Source organism: Amblyomma mixtum, chromosome 1, assembly GCF_055824585.1.
Source record: "Amblyomma mixtum isolate Tamu chromosome 1, ASM5582458v1, whole genome shotgun sequence".
NCBI lineage: Eukaryota > Metazoa > Arthropoda > Arachnida > Ixodida > Ixodidae > Amblyomma > Amblyomma mixtum.
Genome location: NC_143012.1, coordinates 255983852 through 256006958, shown reverse-complemented (window position 1 = coordinate 256006958; position 23107 = coordinate 255983852). Strand labels below are relative to the sequence as shown.

The 23107-nt window shown below is 49.1% G+C and overlaps 2 protein-coding genes across 2 annotated transcripts in view; one reads left to right on the top strand and one right to left on the bottom strand.

Moving 5' to 3' along the window:
• The window catches only part of LOC149371523 (uncharacterized), a 190243-nt gene that overhangs the window by 50812 nt on the left and 116324 nt on the right, over positions 1-23107 (top strand). The gene's annotated exons all lie outside the window — the stretch shown is intronic.
• Ak6 (adenylate kinase isoenzyme 6) lies at positions 1225-2076 on the bottom strand. The gene has a single exon (XM_089565784.1). It carries the CDS (start codon positions 1928-1930, stop codon positions 1400-1402), a length of 531 nt encoding a protein of 176 aa, XP_089421910.1. The 5' UTR covers positions 1931-2076; the 3' UTR covers positions 1225-1399.

Sequence of the window (23107 nt, the reverse complement as noted above, 5' to 3'; positions counted from 1 at the left end):
CAGCTGGAAGATTGGTGTGCTAGGAAATCATTGCTGCATTTGCAAATTTTGCCTCTGCAGGTTCTGTTTGCATGAGCACTAGTACCATGGAAGCAGTACAAAATGGAGTGCCAACTAAAATGAGACTATTTGAATCATGGTGTTCTTCAGTCCATTTCATTACTGAAAATCATAATTTATGAAAAGTTAACATGCATTTCCAACGTCCAATCAAGTGAGTCGAAAGTGGTGCTGATACTTGTGCAGATGGACTGTGAAAATGTCTTCATAAACTAAAGTGAAGAATAGCAACCTAAGTACATCAGAAAGTGGCTGCAGCATTCTTTTGTTTCATCGGTTCTTGCTCGAAAGCAGTGTGAACTCACTGGCAGTATGCAATAACCATTGCTGGCTGGTTCTAGAGCGAGCAAGGCAAAAAACCTTTCCTTATTGTTCGCAGACACATTGGGCATTGCATGTGAAAAACTGCAAGGGAATCGCAAAATTAATGCAGGGAGTGCGAGTATGCATAAGTGCACACCGCTATCTTTTGTTCTCTCTGGTGGGAAGCTAAAGACCAGGCATTAGGTCAAAACAGAGGGAGCAGGTGAGGTACCTTTCTATGTTAGCCTGCAGTGCCAAAAGTTTGTTGGTAGCCTGATCAGCTACCCATAAGGTAGGATTGTATGCATGGAACTAAATTTGAACACCGCTGCTCGTAGGTGGGAGTCACCCATCAAGAACTGCGCGAGATGCAAGGCATTTCAACCTCTTTAGCCAAGTGCAGTCTCATGGCATGCTGGGAATTAAAGTAAATAAACTTCGCTGTAAACTTCACACCTAATGCTTCAACAATACATACATTCAATGTATCCCAGGCCCATGCCATTGTTGCATCAGTGGCACATTTGTGCCATGACAAGCGAAGTCTGATGATGCACAAGCAAAAACAACCCTAATGAAGAAACCCATCTTCTCAGCGTCTCTGGTTTGCTTTGTACCGTTTGCGGCCCCGAAAGAACTTGCATACTGTTTCTGCACCCGTTACGGAAGGGGTACCGTGAAGCAATCACCATACTAGATACCACCTAGGTGAATTTGAGCACCGGCCGTTAAGACACACCCATGGCAGCAATGTTTCGATAGCCCCGAGAGCCAGTTTACGCAGCAGTTGTTCACTTCAAAAAGGGGCGTACCAAATTATGCGTGGGCACGGCAGCCAAAACGAAAGGAGCTACACGATCGTTCAGTACCCAAGCATTTATATTCACTGTGAGGAGCAATGGACTTTACATTCAGTTCATTTGGTTGTGGCAGTCCGCTAGGAGAAGCGACGCAACAAATCGGCGAACGTCCTGGAATCGCTCAGAGCGGCAGCGAACTTGAGTTCCTCAACCCGACACAAGAGGCAGTTTTATGGCTACCGGCTTGCGTTGCGCCACTGTTCGATCCAGCAGGAGATTTTGTCGATGTTGTCCTCCATGTCGTCAGGCGTGTTGCTGGGCAACTCGAAAACGATGCCGTTGTCGTAGGCCTCACGTGCTTCGTCCAGAATCGTCTGGAAAATCTCGCACTGGACGTTTTCTTCCAGCTTCTTGCCAGTGTAGCCGCGTGCGCGAAGTCTGTCGTAGAGGAGAGTGTTGTCTGTGCGCAGCACGAAGACGACATCAAACCAACGCTTGGGGAAGAAGTCGCACCCGTGGTATTCGACAAGGTTGCCGCCAGCCTGCTGCGACAGCTTCTCGTCAAGTTCGTCCACCAAGCGATCTTCGTCGAGGACGGCACAGTCGTACTTCTCGTCGTACCCGTCGAAGAGATCGTTTTCTCTCGCAATCTCGCCAACGTTGAGCCAGTCCAAACCTGTGCGCTGTGCCACTTCGGACCCTAGCGTAGACTTCCCTGTGCCAGGCGTGCCGGTGACGAGAATGTTGGGGAGGTAGCGGCGAGCCATCACTTCTCACGAGACCGCGATGCCTATATTATACCAGTATCAAAGATGCAACACGCAGAAATACGCGGCCACGTGCACTACTCCATCTTGGGAGTGGGGAAAGGACTCATACGGAAATGCCGTAGCTATGGTTGCCCGCCGAATCCTGCCACATGATGCCACGCGCCGCCCTCATTCCGCTTCCGCGTTGCTTTGGGGCGCTGCGGTCGTCTTGTCTTCCGATTGGTCCGGAGGTGGCGCCACCGCTGCCTTGCCTTGGTTTCTTTTTCGTCCAGAGATGGCGCGACCGCCGCGTGCGCTTCAATGCAAGCGCTGCGCGCGTGTATGGGGGCCGCGATTGTGCGTTTTCCACGTTGCACCGACGCGCTTGGGCGGTTCGCTGTCAGAGCAGGTCGACTGTTACCAAGGCTTATCGGGCTGGTTGTCGAAAAAGATACGAAACAGTTACGCAGGAAGGAACACGTACGACACAGACGAGCGCAGGGTATTCTTACATCGCGGCGCAGGGCCTAGGGAAAGTCATTATTACTACATTTATTGCTTTTTGCATGACATAAAGTGCTCTATTCACTATAAATAAATAGTTCCCTTATTTGGCCGAGCCACCGATGCCCCGAATTCCACATCGCGAAAATACCGAACACATGAAGCCACAGAACGTCGCTCTGGTGGTCCGCAATGAACGGATACAAATAAATTTCCCCATTCATCAACCATAATTTACGCTAAAAGCTTAGCGGATGCAAGCGCAGTTAGCCCGCATCTCCACGTTGGCAACAGCAACACGCCAACTAAAGACAGCATCGCTCTGCAGCTCATTCCAGGCATTTCGAAACACTGCAAATCGATGAACGCATCAGAAAACCTTTAGTGGGCGTTTGCTCACGGCTCGTCATGCAAGAATGCCGAAATAAGTAAAAATAAATTTATGCGTTCGTATAGGCTGCAAAGAAAGTTTTATCCGATCCCTTTTAAGGTTCTGGAGATTTTCAAAAAGCGCGCCTTGTGAGATGCTTGCGGAGTCGCTTTTCGAAGCACTCCTAGATGGCGGTACTGCTGGAGGCCCGGGTCCGAAGGCCGTTTGAGGTCATCGTCGCCGCGCCAATCGCCTTTCTTTTTCTTTTGAGCTTTGCTCTCTGGGGCTATCTCAAGGGCTTGCACGCTCTCACGGGCGCCCGCTTTTTCCTCCATCCGCCTGCCTCCGTGACGGCGCAGCTTGTTTTCAGCTCGCGGACGTCATCCTAATTGAACCAGTTCCAGGAGCGCGAGTAGTGATAACCCGAGGGCGCGCAGTTTGCACAGTGCTCGAAGCAGAGGCGTATTGCACGACAGTTGCACGGCGCAGCCTTTTCCTGTCGCGGCAGGATGTCTGTAGCCGCGAGGAATAGAGACATCATGAGGGAATGGGGCAGTGGAAAAGAAAACGCCGCTATGGATATCCGTGCCACACGTGCGGAAAGAAAGAAACGCTTAAAGCGGAATTGAATTACTTCGCAGGACCACATTCGCCCACGCAATGAGGTCTGTCGTCGTCTTTGCGTACGTCGAGCAGCAGTTCTTGGTGAACGAGTGGGAGTGGGATCTGCGCCCGCGCTGCGCTGGCAGCAGCGGTATTCGTGAACATTTGGACGTGAGCGCAGCGTCGGAGCTTAGCGTGATTCTGGGCTTGACGTTGCCTGTTGACGACGTTAACGATTTCAACCCTGGGTCGGGGGAAGCAATAACAGCCCATCATGAATTGTGCTTTCTGTACGTCACACGAAGGGGAAGCAATAATAACGCATGATGAATTGTACTTTCTGTACGTCACACGATCTACTATCTGAAGATGAGCCTTGGAGCCCTTACGCCTGTTGTCGATCGCCGGATTTTTTTTTTCTCTCTCTCTCTCACCGTCTTGTTTGTATCGTGTCGCGTTTTTTCTCCATGAGTGTCGCTTTTCTGCGTAAGCAGGGCTGTACGCCGACTCTGTAATACGCGATTAGACAGCCCTCGTAAACCTGCCGTCCGCCTGTCCTCCGGAAGCGCATCCCGGATCGGCAAGATATGGTGCGTACACACGCGATGACTCGCTTCCTGATATGACGCCATCAGATATTGCACGCTGCGCGCATCACGTTCTTCCGCGATTTCCCCCGCACTGCGTCAATGGGATATACGTTGTCGCCAGTCAGCTGCCGTAGTCTGGCAGCGTGATTCCTAGGTGGCATGGGCACTGGCCGTCTTCAGTTGTGTGCGAATGTGATGGTGTAAACACATGGAGGAAGGAAATTCAGAAGACGTGTGCGCGTCACATTTTTTGAAGCCGGACGTGAAGGGGTGAGGGCTACCTCCTCACTCCCCCCCCCCCCCCCCCCCTTATCTGGCCGTCGTCTCAGCGCGCTTGCACATGCGCAGCAGGCATTGCAGCAGACGACGCTGCTGCGCCCAACGTTACTATTGGCTGCGCCGTCGGCCAGACTTCCAGTAGTCCTTGCGAAAGCACGTGACTTCCGGCACACTTTTTGGCGTGCAGCGCGGGTATAGTTAGTACACTATAAGCGCGGGTTAGTGCACTGTAGCTCGGCCTAGCGAGGGCCTCTCCTGCCTCTATGTTATAAACAGCTGATCTTTAACGGAGGCCACATTTTCGTAATTTTTTAATGGCCCCTGATTCGCGAAAAATTGCTGCCATGAATACTATATACTTAGGGAATTACAGAGGGAATTACTGTTATTTGTGGACACATCCATGCATGCTTAAACACTGAGGTACTCAAAAGGTAGACACATTTTTTAGTTGCGTGTTTTGTTCTTTCAGATGATGCGCTAGACATTAGAATATATGGACTACCGCGTGATATTCGCCTACGATTGCTGAATAATGAACTGAATTTAACATCTGGAGTGCATGATTTCACATTCGCTCGACAAAGTTTATCACGGGAAGTTTTAGTGTTCGAGAGCAGAACAGACACATGAAAACAAATTTGCAGAGGGAAATTTGATGGTTTGGTTTGTGGGGTTCAACGTCCCAAAGCGACTCAGGCTACGAGGGACGCCGTGGTGAGGGGCTCCGGAAATTTCGACCATCTGGGGTTCTTTAACGTGCACTGACATCGCACAGTACATGGGCCTCTAGAATTTCGCCTCCGTCGAAATTCGACTGCCGCGGGAGGGATTGAATCCGCGTCTTTCAGGTAAGCAGCCGAGTGCCATGGCCACTGAGCCACCGCGGCGGCAGAAAGTTTGTATAGGTACTGGTCTATAATTATTAGCATCCTTATTTTCTTGCCGTTTATGTACAACTGAAACTTTCGCCTTTTACACCTCACCTGGAAAGCTGCCTGATTCAAACGCAAAAGTATGATAAGCAGGGGGAGGTTAGATCATTGACGTATATAACTGCTTCTATTCGTCAGCGTCAGTGAGTTACTGTTCCCTAGATTTAGAAATGTACCCATTTCTCAGTTTGGTTCAGAGAACAGTGTCATTGCAGCGAGATCGAAACCTGAAGTTGTATTTCAGATTATCTGGTAGACTTACGATGTTGGCGAAATTCACGTTAAAATACCGCACTTAGCCGACGCCGGAGAGTTTATTATTATTATTATTATTATTATTATTATTATTATTATTATTATTATTATTATTATTATTATTATTATTATTATTACTTAATTATAGTTCTCGTGCCGCAAAACTTAATTTCTGCCTTTCAACACCGTTTCCGTGGCGTTGTATACTTTATGAGGACACTTTTTACCGTATCACTAGCGTTTCTTTTGTGTTTTTGTTTTAACTCCGCAGCTAATTTGCGTGCATAACGGCAGCGATAGCCTCGATCTGCTCCAGTATGTGGTAGGTGCGGGGTTCGATCCCCCAGTACCGCCGGGTACCTACCGGTTTTCCAATGGGAACACGCTTTCCCCCTGCTTGTTCCCATAGTGCAGACCGAAAGCACATTATTCATGTCGCTCTTTGGCCAGTCTACCTTTGCTGTATTGAAATCAAATCGTCATCAGTATGTTTCTACTTTTCTTGAACGGTAGGAAAGCAAGTGAATGGGCCTCTAGTATCCAAGAAGCTTTTGAGTAGTTGGTTTTTCCTCTCATCATTTTCAATTGTTCAGGCGTTATAAACGCCTTTCTAATCTTGCCTTCCATCATCATCATCAGCCTGACTACTCTCACTGCAGGGCAAAGGTTTCTCCCATGACTCTCCAATTAACCCTGTCCTTCGCCAGTTGCGGCCACCGTGTATACCCGCAAACTTCTTAATCTCATCCGCCCACCTAACTTTCTGCCGCCCCGTGCTACGTTTGCCTTCTCTTGGCATCTAGTCCGTTACCCTTAAGGACCATCGGTTATCTTGCCTTCGCATTACATATGCCCTGCCCAAGCACAATTCTTCCTCTTGATTTCGACTAGGATGTCATTAACCCGCGTTTGTTCCGTCACCCACTCCGCCCGCTTCCGATCTCTTGCCTTCCAGTTTCATTCTTTTCTGCACGGAAAGCAGCATTGTTTTAGTGTCGGCGAAAAATAGACAGGAATTCGTTGTTAGCGTCATTCGCATCGCCGGCGCAGTGGCTTTGGCGTTCGTCTGCTGAGCCGAAGGACGCGGGATCGAATCCTTACCGCGGCGGCCTCATTTCGATGGAGGTGGAATGTAAAAACGCCCGTGTACTGTGCATAGTCAGCGCAGAGAAGAACCCCAGGTGGTCTTAAATTAATCCGGAGCCCTCCACTACGGCGTCCCTCTTAATCCATGTCCATATCTTAATCCTCGTATGTATTGCTTCGGGACGTTGGACGCCACATACCACCACATTCGCGGTTGTTTCGTTGTTGACTGGTCACCACTCATAATTTGAAGCGCGCGCGCGGTAAGAATCCGGGTTTGTTATCAGTGCTCGCATTTATGTCAGTACAGATTTGAGCACTATTTCTTCTTTGGTGCAGAGCTTGAGTCGGCTATGCGTATGGGACTGACGGTATGTTGTAGGTTATATAGCCCACTGCTTCAACAGATGTCTGTGCTCTCATTGGAAAGATCATGAAATGACTGCTTGCCCTGTCAGCGATGCGCGAGTTGGCGTCGAAATTGCATTTTTGAAGCCACGAGAGGTCACTGTGTTATTTAGTCCGAAACAGTATGCGTTGTCACTGTACATGGTTATGTTCAAGCCATTGCCCTATAGCAAGCAATGCTTTTTACTTGCGGCATATTCTAGTATAGTTTCTTCAACGTAATAAAAAAGACGTTTTGACGACGACATGGCGGGCGATGTGCTATATATAAGCATTTCTGTGTTGCTAGAACATTTTTGCAAGTCTGATGGTTCATGCTTAGCATGCACTGCTGACTTGTTCACAGTATCGGGCGCTTAACTTTACGCATAACTGTGCACATAGTTGTGCACATGATCACTGGCTTGTACTCATAACGATTCGTAATTATTGCTTGCCCACTTGAACGGCCCGAAAATCTATCTGGGTATGTAGGTCTTGGCATCCACAGCAAAACCCGAGCCTCGCGTATTGCAGTTCTGCGTACCAAAAGGGGTGTGCACGCGTCCAGAGATATCATATCACTATCCGCATGATACCACGTTTCGGAAAACTTGATTACGTCTAACTGGAAATGGCGCTCATCAGGAAATGTTATAGCCTGATCTTTAGACGCAAGGGATGATGCATTTATATACGAACAGCCTAAACTGTTTCGATTGCTATGGAAGTGAAAGATAGCTGCAACGGCCCGTGTGATTAACAATGTCCTGCCTAAACCAGTCGCTGAGGCAATATCCGCACAATATGGAAAGCGTCAAGCTTCGTCGCAAAAATTGTACCGCTCTTGGTCTAGCCAAACTTCTATTCTTCATCCTTTTCCACGACACAGCCATGCCCAACAATTTCCTCAGTCGAACATAAGTTATATTCAATGTTCGTGGTAACACTGCCACCGTCGCGAAGTTCACTAGCTGTAACTTTATTTTGTGTGTTAATGAAGCATGCAACCAATGTAAAAAAAAATTGGCAGTGGCTGGCTATGCCAGCATATACGTAGCGAAAGCAGGCATGTGACACAGCTGGCGAAGCGAGCGGAGGCGAGCGCAACGACGAGGCAAATGGTGTGACGTCATACCAAAGGGCGGCGGCGGCGAGGCGCGCGGCGTCCGCCAGCTGCGACGGTTGCTAGGCAACGGCTCAAGGTCGGTCTCTGTGCCTCCTCGGAGCACCGCCACAGCGAAATCGCAAGTTCGTGGCCAATGTAGCTTTCGCTACAAAAGGGGTACGGTTCTGACGTAGTTAAACCGAGTAGACGAGCGAAAGCATGTGGTTAGCCTGGTTGGCTCCTAGTTTTGCTTTGCCTGATCGTCGGTGCGTCTGGCGACGATATTAGCCTCCGGTTAAGCTCTGATCAAGGTTAAGCTGATCTGATCTGTTCGCGCCACAGATGGGCATTGATAAAGACGACAATGTGCAGTGAAAACAGTGCGAGAGTGTGTTGCAGTTTAACACAAGGCATGATGGGCTGCGCCGATAGCATCGTGATTGTTTTCTTCGTGGTTTGTACAGTGTCGGTCAAAAATTTCCAAGCCACAGGGTCTGCTTTTCTTCGATGTGTACTCTGCCACTTCCGATGCCGATAAAGCTGTCAAGGTTGTAAGAGGTTAGAAGGATGCTTCTTTTACCTTCTGCAGATATTTTTGAGTCTCGTGGATGTCGTAACTGCCTGAATACACTGATCACAAATAGGCCCGGCGGCCTGGGAACTTTTGACCGACCCTGTACATAGTTCATGTACATAAACATTGCGTCACTGCCATAAATATCATGTTTTAAAAAAAAATCGGCGACAGCATAGTGCTCTCGTGCAGTGGCCAGGAAAGCTGATCTTTTCGCGCCTCCGCGGGGGGTTCGGTAGCGTTCGCAGCAATATTCATCTTATATTGCACCTGCCCCGCCGCGGTGGCTCAGTGGTTACGGCGCTCGGCTGCTGTCCCGAAAGACGCGGGTACGATCCCGGCCGTGGCGGCTGAATTTCGATGAAGGAGAAATTCTAGAGGCCCGTGTGCTGTGCGATGTCAGTGCACGTTAAAGAACCCCAGGTGGTCGAAATTTCCGGAGCCCTTCACTACGGCGTCCCTCATAGCCTGAGTTGCTTTGGGACGTTAACCCCAATAAACCAAACCAACTTATATTGCACCGTCAAGGTCAGGGACGCCACAAGATTCTTGGTTGGGTTTTACCCCGTGAAGTAGAGGTTTCGCACTGAAAATGCGCTGGAATTTTTGGACGGAAACGGTGCGCATGCTTGAAATGCCGAGAGAAAGTGGCTTCAGTTCTCACAACAGCGTAGTCATGTTTGGCCGCTTCTGCCTATAGATGACCGCGAGCACGCACATAGTGGCTTATCACACGCGCATCGGTACCGCGTTGACCGTGTTTTGCAGCCTCGATCCTGTCTCTTCCTCGCGTTTGACAGCGCTCGGTCGGGGACACATCTCTTTAGCGATATCCGTTTCGACAGTTCTCCGCTTTCGAGTCTATTTACAGGGGTAACTACGATTATAGATTCAGTTATAGTGGCGTCGGTGTTCTTTGTTACTATGTTGCCTGCTTTTGTATCGATCGCTGAAATTGTCTCGCATTCATTATGTTTTGCCTTCGTGCGACCTTGATTACATACAGGGTCTGTTCTGAAAGCAGTAGCACTCACTTTTTTTGTTGTAAAATTTATTAAAGAGAATAGTACAAGTGATTAGAATTTTTCAAAGTAGCACCCTTCCGCACCTACACGCTGCTGCCAATGAGCTTTCCTGTTTTCGCACGCCTCCAGGAACGCCTGCACCGGAATGCTGTTTAGCTCCCTGTTGAACCGCCTCTACCGATCCGTGATGTTTCCCCTTGAGCGTCGATGTTATTCTCGGAAAAAAAGTCTGACGGGGCCAAGTCGGGGCTGTAGGGGGCCTGGGGCAGCGTTGCCGCCTTGTGCTGGGCAAAAAATCGGGGTCCTCATTCACATGATCGAGAAGATCCTGGCAGATCGCTTTCCGGTTGGCCTTTTGCTCCTCTGACAACACTCCCGGCACCAACTTCGCGAACACTTTCCTCATGGCTAAGTTTTCTGTCACGATCTCAAAAACATAGGTTTGAGGATTGCTCATGTCATCAGCAATCATTCTGATACTAATCCTACGATCACTGTTCAGTAAATGCTTCACTCGCTACACATTTTCGTTGGTCTTGCTGGTCGAAGGGCGTCCGGAGCGGTCGACAGCGTCATCGTAGGCCTCCTTAATCATGTCGTGAGTCTCTTTGCCCTTTTTACCAAGATTTACACAAAATTTGATCGCGTATCGCTGATCCAGTAAATGCTCTGTGATTCTGCGTGACGAGACGTTTCGACAGGGGTTCACAGCACAAACGACCTGCTCTCTTCAACGGCCGAGAGCCGACTGCCGATTTTCCCCAGCATTCCCAATATCCCCCTTCAACGATCCTGCACGCGCAGACCACCTCTAGCCCGGCCGTTCGCCCAGGAAAAAACCAGTCCTACTACTTTCAGAACAGACCCTGTATATAAGTTTTGCGTATGGACATGGATAGGTGGATTTTACCGGCATCCTTTCTGATTCGAGGTGGTGGCTGGAGTCATCTCGCCTAACAGTTAGATTTAAGCGTCGAATTAATGTCCATGTGGCGCAATAGACTTCAGGAGGAATACGTATCCAGCGTATGTCCTAATGTCAGTCATCCCTGCGTCGAATGGATTGCAGTGCTCAGTTCTAACTTGTCCAGGTTTGGTTTGGTTTATTGGGGTTTAACATCCCAAAGCGACTCAGGTTATGAGGGACGCCGTAGTGAAGGGCTCCGGAAATTACGACCACTTAGGGTTCTTTAACGTGCACTGACATCGCACAGTACACGGGCCTCTAGAATTTCGCCTCCATCTAAATTCAGCCGCCGCGGTCAGGATCGAGCCCGCGTCTTTCCGGTCTGCAGCCGAGTACCGTAACCACTGAGCCACCGCGGCGGGGTACCTGTCCAGGCTATTCCTGTTCGTGCGAAAAGCTTCGCCGCTGGTCACTGTTTTCCGCGATATCTGTGCGATAATGCTGAGTATTAAGGCGAAAGCCCTCAATGCCTCATCGCTGTCGACAGAAGACTGTCAGCAGCGGTGTCACGCTTTTCTAGACGGACCAGAAAAAAAAATCTTTGCTCGATGGGATTCGAACCACCATCCTTCAGTTCCGCAGCCGAGCATGCTAATGGCTACGCTACTTTTTTTTTTTTTATTTATTGCCTGACTTCGGCAAGAACCACAGTACACAAATACACTTACAGAGCGCAATGAGCAATAATTAACAACACTATCCGCCCGGGGGTGCGTGGCTTCATCATATTAAAACTCCTTAAGCGTCACCAAAGGCTCGACTCTTTCGAGCCACTCGGGAGCTTCAGGAGCAAGTTTCTGAACTTCAATATACTTATGCATGCACTCCCGAAAATAGATCCGTGCTGGCCGTGCATCAGGATCGCAATGATATCCTGCCAATCTGGAGCGCCAAATACAATGGAGGCCCATTAGCATAATGAGGTCGAATGGTGTCCCATCCTCACTCACTACAGGCAAGTACCGAATACCATGAGCGTCGAGCGGAAATTCCTTTTTTAAAGTCCGTTGCAAAATGTCCCAAAAGTATACCCCCTCCCAACAGTGCAAAAAAAACGTGGTCTATTCTTTCTGGTTGCTTACAAATTAAACAATGTGATCCCCAAGGTAGAAATAACTGCTTCCTTTCCAAGAATTCCTTTACTGGTAGTGTTCCGGTATGTAATTTAAAGAAAAAAGTTTTTGCACTTGGCGGCACCTGCATCGCCTTCACCCGCTTAAGTACGTCGCGTCCCTGGCCTCCATTGTATAAGGCCCTGTACATAGGTTGTGGAAGAACTACATCGCACAAATCTTTATACAACTTCTTCCTGCTAACAGAAGATAAATATTCATACGAAAATCGAACAGACAGGAATCGAACACTAACGACAACCTCTCTAAAGTAACCAAAAATACGTCTCGAGAAACTTTCGGTTGTGACAACAAAGTCCGGCAGTGCATTTCCGAGCCTTAATTGGCACACAGTGCGCAAAAACGGATCGCTTACATCGCGCACAAAACAAAATCTGCTTACAATCTGCCGCAGAAATAAGTGTCCCAGACTCAGGCCGCCATCCTTCACCCGCCTAAACAAATTGGTCCGGCTACAGCGTTCCCAGTCCGCAGCCCACACAAAAACGGCAAAGATCCGGTGCAGTCTCTGTACGTGCATCCTTGCACAATGCAACACTTGCATCACGTACCACAGCCTATAGACATAAAAAACAGATTGCACACTGTGGCCCTTGCGAAAATTGAAAGGTGTCGCCCTTTCCACCTTTCCACCTTTTCACGCGTGGCTTGCGTCTGTGCTTTCCAGTACGAATCGCTATCGCGATAACCATCCAGTGGAACGCCTAAGTACTTTACTGGGGTCGTCACCCAGGACACGTTTGCAAAATTGCCGGGCTTCGTTGGCCATTCTCCGTGCCAAAGCCCCAGGGACTTTTACCAATTCACTTTCTGCCAACGCATATGCAGTTCTTGTCTAGAACGCTGGAGAGTGTTTGCAGAAAGGCGTCGAATCAGACGGATGCCTCCCAAACGCCCTCCAGTGTCTCCAGCATTTAAGATTCACAAACAATTGTGTACTTATTTAACATCTGAACCACACATCAGTGACACAAGCAGCAACACCGCGCTAAAGGCTTTCGCCTCACCGCACTTTAGGTCAACAAAGTTCTCCCCTGAATTTATTATTATTTTTTTCTGTATATGCGGAAGCACACGGTGGTTGTCTGCTCATTGCATGGGCCTCGAAAAGCGAAGTCTCCCTCTTGGGAGAGGGAACAAAAGACGCTGCGTGTCTGAGCAACTCGCAAGCGCCAAAGTATGCGTACACCTACGCCAAGTTTCTTTCTCACATATCAACGGAAACCTACTCTGGCTCTCGGCCAGGGCTTACAGCAGTAGGAAAGGGAAAAGGGAGGTTAGCGCGGCAGCCGGTAGAAAGAATCTTAATCAGGCATGAAACAATCTGGGATGAATTTGGAAGTTGGCTGGATGAAATCTGAATGAAATTAACGAAGCATTTCCTTGTTTCGTTCCAAGAGTGAAACAGTGGCTGCACCCAAGCAGAGTGAGTCACTGAGCAGACCGTTGACACGAAAGCAGACGTTCGGGGTAGTTTTGTTTGGCGTTCGCCTTCCTTTCGCATTCGGTGCGGTGAATCCAGTCGAGACCGCTTCAAAAAGTGATCGAAGGGCGTCTCCATATTGGACACTGGGCTGTGCCTGTGCTCGTAGAACTATAGGGTGTATCGATAGGACCACTTTATCGAGACACCCTATGTAGAACAGGTTAGAGTTGGGATTAAGGTCCCCCTGGGCTCTCCCCACAGCCCAGAAAGCCAACTGCTCCGACGGTCGTGAAAAGGTACACAACGCATTGAATCCCGTTCCGCCGCAGTGGCGTCATCGGTACGTCGCATTGTCCTAAGTACTGTACACGGTATAGCGAGACCTGGTTCCGGCCGTAAATTTATCAACTTTCAGAATCAGAATTTTTTTCAGTCAATCATTTGAGCAGTGTACAATGATATGCAGAAGGAGGTCCCATAGTCGAATGACTGAAAGGGGACCTCCTGTTCATAATAACATTGAGTTAAGTAAATTAAGCGCAGCATTTTAAAAATGAACGATGGTACCAAATTAAGACACAATACAAACATTTGTAGACAAAGAACGCAAACTAAGGAACACATACTACAAAGAAAAAGAAAAAAGGAAGATAAAAAAGAAAGAAACAAAGAAACTAATGGTCAACTGTCTGCTATCAAGAATTGTTTTAAGGTCTGTTTAAAATTAAATACCGAACGCGAGTTTTTAACATTCGAAGGTAGGGTGTTCCGTAAGGAAATCGATGAGTACTGAACAGTCTGCTTGCCATAGTTAGTACGAACTTTTGGTAGGAGGAAATTGTTGTTAGAAGCAAACCGGGTAGTGTTGGAATTCGTGAGCGTGGAAGATAAAAACTCAACTTTTGGTAATTAGAAGCGGATTACTGCCCATAACATTATCCTGGTGATGAGAGGAGTCGCAGGTTCACGAAGGGGTGAATCTCTCAGGGAGTCAGCTTCTTCGTTTGATAAAATATTCCTCTGTCCTCACCAAACACTTATTGCCGCCGCGGTGGCTCAGGTGCTCGGCTGCTGACCCGGAAGACGCGGGTTGGACATCGGCCGCGGAGGTGGCATTTCGATGGAGGCAAAAATGCTAGAAGCCCGTGTACTGTGCGTGCACGTGAAAGAACGCCAGAGGGTCGAAATTATCCGGAGCCCTCCACTACAGCGTCCCTCATAGCCTGAGTCGGTTTGGAACGTTAAACACCATGAACCTCAAAAAGCCAAACTTTTAATATTTTTTTTTTCAAAGGCGAAAGCCTTACTATAGCCCCATTAGACCAAATTCCGTCGGCGACCGTCGCAGTTGCTGGGGCCGAGAGATGGCCCCAAAAAGATGGTGTCGCAAACAGCCGTCGTCTATAGCTACCGAAGCGGCGAGAGCGACGACGGCATGCAGGCATGCACAGCAGATGCCCCCCCCCCCCTTCTTTATTGTCTCCGACGCGGTATTTGCTCGTACGGCTTAACTGGTGGACCTCCATGTGGTTACATTCGTACCAAAATTGTGACGCAGATGTTTGTGACCAGTCGAGTTAGAGGCTATCTCGCGACACGGATTCGAACCTCCGATTGTATGCCTCCGATTGTATGCCAATTGAGCTCCAATTGTATGATGCCTTTCCCCACCTTTCGTGTGAAAATTGTGACGCAACCGTTCGTCATGCAGCGTTCCTGGAAGTGTCACAGGACTTCTCGTTGCACATAGCATACGTCTCTTCAAGTTGCAAGCTAGCTCGCGACAGACTCCAACCGACGACATATATGTAGCTCCAATTGTGTGCCTTTCCCAGACTTTCATTTCACAATTGTGACGCAGCCGTTCGTCGTACAGCTCTCCGGGCGCTGTCATACATTTCTCATTGTACATAGCGCACAGCTGCTAGTCAAGTTGGAGCCTAGCTCGATTCCAACCGACGACATGTGTAAACTCACAATGAGACATTTACGTATTCGCCTTCACAGCACGTTAAGCGGTCTTAAGGGCACTGCGTATTTAGTTTTCTACTGGTTTTCTCCGTCGTTTCGCCGATTTTGCCGGACTTAGTCCCTTAAGCCATAGTTGGCTTTGACAGTCCTGTAACTGAAAATGTAACATGGAAACTGGCAATAAAATTATTATTATTATTATTATTATTATTATTATTATTATTATTATTATTATTATTATTATTATTATTATTATTATTATTATTATTATTATTATTATTATTATTATTATTCGTAGAGCTTACCGTCAGGCTTTTGTTTAGAAAGGGGGACTGGCATGGGCGTCCGGAAGAGGGGGGGGGGGGGGGGGCGTGGAATTACGGATATTGTTTCTGCACTAGCAGGAAACAACTACAGAGCTTGATTAGCACGCTTAAGTGATAGTAACTTTTCGCATTTTGCTTATTTACTTCAGTTCTTTGTTCATTAATAAAATCCAATGTACAGGCGCGGTCATAAGTAAACGGAGCACGCTATTGCGTACGAACTTCAATCGCGCTTCCTCCATTGGTAATGAAGAAGCGTTGTTTCTATACAAGAAAGCCCACCAACCTCCGCTACCAGCATGCCTGCACCACTGCTGGAAATTTCAGTTAGGTGACGCGCGAAAAATATTCGAAGACAGTTGCGTGCTTCGTTTACTTTTGTACGCGCCTGTATGTTCTCCAAGCCTAGCACTAGTTTTCTGTTTCTAATTTTTGTTTCATGTGCGCAGTTTAGACCACAAATAGTTGCTTTTTGGTGCTAACCTACTGCCTCCCCCATTGCCCCCCCCCTGGAAAAAGTTCTGCGGACGCCTTTGGGGACGGGGATGCATAAAGAAAAATGAAAGGTGCATAAGTCTCCTTACGTGCGGAAATGCGAAAGCATTTCGAGTTCTGTTGCCTCCTCTGTTACTTAGCAATGTAGTCAATCATTGATGGTAATTATTGAATCAAACAATCGATTGAATTAATTCGTTAATTGCCAATTGCGTTATGAATGTTTAATTATTAATGATCTGTTACTATTAATTGCACATGTTTTTACTGAATAAATTAGTTGTTTGGTTTGTTAATTAAACTACATAATTACTTTTTGCTTTCCTTAACCGATTAATTTAATTATTTGTATTGTTCAAACTGGAGGAATTACTAGTAATTCCCAAATTTTGCCAATTACTCGGGGCAATTATCGAGATTAATTACCTTATGCTTTAATTAAGTATTTTACTGAGTAATTCGTTCATTTAAGCTCCCCATTCAATCATTGTTAATCGTTACAAATCACAATCACACTCCTACTGGATGATCGACAGTTTATGGGGACACGCTCTGTCCACTGCCCGTGCGGTACACAAGTCCTGTCCACGCTACTCATGCGGCAGGACGTAGTAGCGCATTAATCTAACTATCGGGCGTTGCCAAAACGCAGAGGCAGCCTTCTCAGTGTGATGGCTTACTATATACGCTGCACGAAACTTTGTGGAGAGCCAGTCCAAAGGGCAGAAATTCCACAACGAATATATGGCTGTGAATCTAGCGCAATATGTCCACGGAAGGGCATGCGAATAAATGTCGACCGCCGGACTCTGGCTGCGCCGAGAATCATCCGTGGAGACAGTAATATGACGCTGAAAACTTTTTAAATATTCGGCAAGAAGATCACGTGATGTATTAGGAGGCAAAAAAAAATGTGATCGAAATGAAACTCAGCCTGTGTCATTACGCATAGCCTATCGACTATAACGTGCTTGGGTTAACCCCAAGCTTCGGCTAATTAAAGCGCCTCAGCAACGCAGTACGCAAAGGGACTGAGACAAACTGGAATTTCTGCGAACAGTGTCCAACCATTAAGAGCTGAAAGCGGGGATTAAGCGAGGCAGACGCGCTTAGGCAAAGGAGTGGATTAGCAACCGATGTGAGAAATTTGAAGGTACCGAATTGCGGCACGGGTTTTGTAAAGGATCGATACACAGCACCGTGTCACCACGTGTACCGAATTTTATATTGCTTATCCTCGTACCAAGGCAACGTTCAACAGTCTCGCAAGGGAGCAGCAGTTCACAATTGGTAGCGAGGTACTGGAAGTGGTAAGGGAATACGTCTACTTATGGCAGGTAGTGGCCGCTGATCCGGATCATGAGAGTTCGGAAGTAACTTGAAGAACAAGGAAGGGGTGGAACGAATATGGTAGGTTCTCACAGATCGTGAACGGCACTTTGTCAATATCCCTCAAGAGAAAAGTATACAACAGTTTATCTTACCGGTATACTCACCTACGGGGCAGAAAGGTGGAGGCTAACGAAAAGGGTCGAACTTCAGTTAAGGACATCTCAGCGAGCTATGGAAAGAAATAAGAAAACGGAAGCGGGCAGAGTGGGTGACGGAACAAACGCTGGTTAATAACGTCCTAGTCTTAATCAAGAAGAAATGGGCTTGGGCAGGGCATGCATTGCGAAGGCAAGACAACCTGTTTATCCTCGAGGGTGACGGAGTGGCTTCCAAGAGAAGGCAAGTGTGGCAGGGGGCGGCATAAAGTTAGGTGGGCGGTTGAGATTAAGAAGTTTGTGGGGATACGGCGGCCGCATCTGGCAAAGGACAGGGTTAATTGTAGAGACACGGGAGAGGCATTTGGCCAGCAGTGGCCGTAGTCAGAAAGGACCCTACCGAGAGGCATTGCTCTCGCCACACGCGGATCGCCGACACGAAGCCGGGTTTTGAACACGCAAAAGGAAGAGGAAGAATTGCAGTCTTTAGCCTCGTTGACGGCACTCTGTGCAACGATCCCTTGCTCTCTACCGTTGACTACCAACATCTTACGTACGTACCCATGGAAGGTTCGTGCATGTAAATCCCGGCAGTGTGAGGTTGCAGTGACACTCCTGCGGTGGAGAATTCTCCGCTTAAATCTTTATTTATGCAGATGAGGGTTCAGTCCCTCAAACCTTTGCGTGACTTGTGGAGAGGTGGAAACACTGGAGCATTTCCTACTCTATTGCCGGAGGTTTGCACTTCAGAGAAGGACGTATCTCGATATTCCAATTACTCTAATGGGACTCACTTTGTCGGTTCCGCTTCTTCTCTCCTTCGGTGCTAGCGCCAGAGGTTTCGCATTGCATCAAGTTTGCGATTTCCTCCACAATGACATAATTTCTACCGGCAGGTTCCCTTGCTAATGGTATCCAAAATTTGCGCATTGCAAAATCATTCAAAATTGTTTTCTATTCAGTTGTCTAATCTTTATGCCCGTTTATTTTCTGCAATTCATTTTTCCCCATTATTTTTTTTCATTCTATAATTTCATCTTTAATTCCTCGGAATACTTACCCAAAGTTAAATCATTAGCTTGGCAACAAAAGGTAATCCATTAGCTTGGCACCAATTCACCTTCTTTGGGCTCTCCTCACTGAACCCTGTCCGATCCCCCGTCGTGGGTATGTGCCAAGCCACCAAGGCAACAACAACAACGACGGGCCGAGTCAGGGGATCGAGATAAGCAAGGTCAGCCCAACTCGACGACTGTCTATTTACATGAACTCGATACGAGCGAGTCAGCTCTCGTAATGCGCCTTGCCAGGCGCAACCGCACGAGTATAGTAAACGGGCTCCGGCTTCTATTTTCTCCCCGAAGAAAATGCTTACCCCAAGCGCGAAAGAGGAATAAGTGTAATTTGCGCAAGAGGCTGCGATTCAACCCACCCCTTGCGACTTCTTTGAGGTGTCCAGTCGACTCCGCGACCCGTCTCGGCGGCGTTTGCATGAACCCAGTAACCGGGTTTCTGCCCGACATCTCTTCTCAACCCGGCTCTGTCGGGTTCATGTAAACGCGTGGCTGTTGGGGCCGCCGCCTTCGGCCCTTTCTGCTCTTCGACCTGGGCGCCGCTCTTGGCTTCCCAGGCCACCTTCGCTGCTTGAGTGACAGCCGGCATCAGCTGCTTATCTGCCAGCTGACAGCGCGCCCAGCGTCCATCGCCACTTCAGTGCTTTACCTGCCGCTTTCTCTTTCGTGTGCTGAGCAGCGTTCCTTGCTTCTTGACACGCCGTAGCTCTCGCGCGCTCCTCATTAGCCTAATTAGACTCTTCTTGCGAGATTGAATTTGTGGAAGCTGCAGACCACATGAGCGAAGTGTGTCGGCTGCGTATTCTTCAGTGACACTCATGGCGAACAAAATCCCACATTTTAATGCGATAGCAGGCCACAGTGCGTCGCCGGTCGTAAAATTCACCCATTGGCTGGTGGCAGGGGACGTCACCAGAACGGAAGTGACGTCACTTCCTATAGTATTAGCAGCGGTTGCTGCCTGCACCGGAAGTGACGTAACTTCCGATAGCATTAGCAGCGGTTGCTGCCTGCACCGGAAGTGACGTAACTTCCGATAGCATTAGCAGCGGTTGCTGCCTGCACCGGAAGTGACGTAACTTCCGATAGCATTAGCAGCGGTTGCTGTCTCCATCGGAAGTGACGTCACTTTGGGTGACGGCATCAATCGCTAGTAATGCTATTGCATTGCCAACTCATAATGAAATTAGGTGTCCCTGTGAATAGTTTCTGTGTTTCTCACGTTGCATGCATTAAATTATAGCACCGGGCCAGCCGTGCGTCCGCGGCTTTAGTGTTTCGTGCGTTTTTGTCGTTTTCGCGCTGATGAATCCGAAACGAACCCGTACTAACCTGTCCAGTCTCACGAGCCACACAGGACGCCTGTGTATACACAGCTCGTTCATTACGTATTCTCTTACGTTCTTGGCGACGAGTCTGTCGCCGAGTATTATGAAGCAGCCGCGCATTGTGGTTTCCTTGCTAAACATTTGCAGTTCCTTCTGATTACTTATGCTAGACAGGGAGTTGTTCATGTTTACGTGACACTCATCCCTAGCTTTTGCAGCAAAGAACTTGTTGATTATGTTCGCAGAGTACAGGTTACGGAAGAGGCTTTTCTAATGCGCCAGCTTTTCTGCGCGGTATACGACTTCATTCCACCACGGAGTTGTTTTTTCTGAGCATGACACGCCGTTAGCTTCCATTCTCGGCAAGTTCAAGCGAACTTGTTCGAAATATTCCTCAACTTTCCGCCCGAATAGTGTTCAGCGGAAAAACATCATCAATCCCCGAGCGGGAGTCGCAAACGGGCGGCGCAAACACATAAGCTTCGCATCCCATTGTTAGTAATCGAGGGTTCCGGATTAATTTGGACCAAGTGGGGCTCTGGCGTGTACTGACTTTTGCCTTCCGCCTTCATCGAAACGCGGGCACCTGCCAAGGGGCTGAGTAAGGCAGAGGAGCGAACTGTGCGGCGCCTGCAGACAGGAACTCTTCTGTGTCATAGAAAAACGTAGCGCGAAAAACGAGACACAGAAAAGGTGAAGACAGGACACGAGCGCTCGCGTCCTGTCTTCACCTTTTCTGTGTCGTGTTTTTCGCGCTACGTTTTTCTAAGATGCAATTGCTCCGACTAGCCCAGTTTAGCTTACTTGTATTCTTCTATGTCCTCCCATCGCCAAACACTTTGATCCGAACATAGATGGGCGCTGCCCGCACTGTGGAGAGATCTGCGACATCTTTCACATGGTGTGGGCATGTACTCAGAATCCTCACCTTCCCCCACCCCCACCCGAGAGGCATGGGAGACTGCCCTCCTCAACTGCTCCACACTGGAGTACCAAAGGGCCCTATAGTAAAGCGGGCGCGAGACGGGGCCTCATCGTGCGGTGTCCTGGACTACAGATTCCGACCATGTAGCGAGGTATTCTGACCCCCAAACTCTCTTTGAGTATTAAAAAAGTTTTTCTCCACCACCATGGCCAAACCCGCGTCCTCAGTCTCAGCAGCCGAGCGCCCTAACCAGTTAATACCAGAGGGAAGGACCTGATGAATGCAGCGAAAGGCGTTGAACCGCTCAGCCTAGTACGAAAACGACTGCAAATGTGCGACCCGTGTAGCCAGCGCCAGCTGCATTTGGAGAAGAAGAGGTTGCTCCAGCACTCGCTACGGATCTTCGAAGACCGCAGCGTTGTTGTTGTTGTTGTTGTTGTCCTCTAAATAATGGCGCGTACCCACTGCGGGGGATTAGCGTTCTGTGTAGTACGTGCTGACGCCTCCTCTTCTTCGGCGCGAAGCCGGCGCTGGTCACACGAGTCGCCGACCACCGAGGTAGCCGGGCGCACTGTCGCTCGCTATGGAAAGCCAAGGGAAGAAAAGTGGCTTCTGACGGAGGCTCCCGGAGTCTAGAGTGCGGCTGCTACCATCTATGAGCGGTCCTAGAACGCGTTATGCCTTTCCTACGTTGCATTTCCAGCTTGCATCTATTCTCGACCGACGAGATCATTGCGATTTTTTGTTTTGTTTTTTGGCAGCGGCATGCGCACTTAACACAGATTGTTCGGTGTTAATAAACAAACTAGAACTCGTTCCACCCACTCTGCTTTATCTGTGGCGGCCATGGAGGCCAGGAATGAACTCACTGTATTTCCGGTCTGTAACGTGGATAACAGGCTTCTGATCTCTGCAAGCAGCCGTGATAACGAAACGTTAAAAATTAAGAGTAACTGTAAAGTTATCGCTCCACGTTCGTCGCAGACTCTACGCTATCAATACTTTGTACAGGTTGTTTACTCACTGCGCGATAGCTCGCAAGCCTCGCAACCCTTTTGTCCTACGAGGCGTATCGTAATCGCTGCTTCGCTTTCATGACCGCCTGACGATGCGTCGGAGGCACAGCAGTACAAATCGAAGCGGTGAATCGTGTGTGAAACCGCTTCCAGAAGCGCATCAGCGACTGCTCAGAGATTTACCGAGCGCGATGTTTTACCGCGACAAGCATGCTCCCGCGCGGAAAGGGGGCGCCAGCTTGAAGACTCGGGTTAGACTTGAGCGCCCCGAATGGGAATCCCACCGTAATGACCACAGTTGACTCGTCATTTCACGCCCGTGAGGCAGCTGCCTGGGACGTCCGTCTGTGGTCTCGTCGCGGCAGGGGAAGTGAAAGCCCGGTCCTTGCCCTTTCGGTCGCCGTTGTCGTCACGGTGCGGCCCACCGGCGGCGGCGGTGGGCGGGCGTCGAACCCCGGCGCTCAGCTGCCCGTCGTCCCGTTAGAGAAGAGGGGCCGTCCCGTTTCGGGGAGGAATGTCCCCCACTCTGGTGGCCGGCTGTGCCAGTGACCTCCCCGGCCCGGGGGGGCGGAGGGGTTCGTGACCTTGGCGCTTTCCCCGCTTTCCATTCTAACGGGCCCCCCCGGGCCTTTCAGAGTCCCGGCGGTCCCGGCAAAGGCCGCTCGCTCGTTCAACTTCTGCGCTTTCGCTGGCGGCGGTTGATCTGCCACTTCGCTTCCTCTCCTCCTCCGTGGATCTGTTTGCCCGCTCTTCCGTCGCGCACTGATTGACTCTTTTTGAGGGTCGACGGCACGCTCCCGACACGCGTCCGCCGTCGCGCATCTGTCCCTAATTGTTGGCCGTCTCCAGGTGCCGGAGCCGGGCAGCGGCGTCCGGCGGTCGTCGGCCTCCGATTGTCGGCCAGATTGTCTCGGCGCACTGCGGTCGACGAAGGGTCCGCGAACACTCGGTCCTCGCTCGGGCCGCCTTCCGTGGCTGCCGGAAACGGACGCGTCGGTGGAGAAAGACGGCGCAATCCTTTACGTGAACCTGGCGCTCCCGTATCACTTATTCGTTAGCTTGGCGAGCGCGCGATAACTGGTGATAAGACTGCATGGGGATATGCTTCTGATAAAACTGGTCTGGAACGCTGGGTGAGGCGACAGCTCCCGTTCTCATTTCCTTTTGCACGAGAGTTTTGACAGACAGACAGCCGGAGCTCCAGAACAAATGTGAGCGTATGACAGTATGGGACACTTTTAGTACACAGAAGTAGTTGGACATTTTTATTCGCCATATTTTCCGTGCTTACTTCTTCGTTTGTGCCCTTATGGTATTTGAAAGATTTGTGAC

Excerpts from the sequence above, each read along its gene's own strand:
- Ak6 (XM_089565784.1), bottom strand. The coding sequence starts at position 1,930 with ATGGCTCGCCGCTACCTCCCCAACATTCTCGTCACCGGCACGCCTGGC.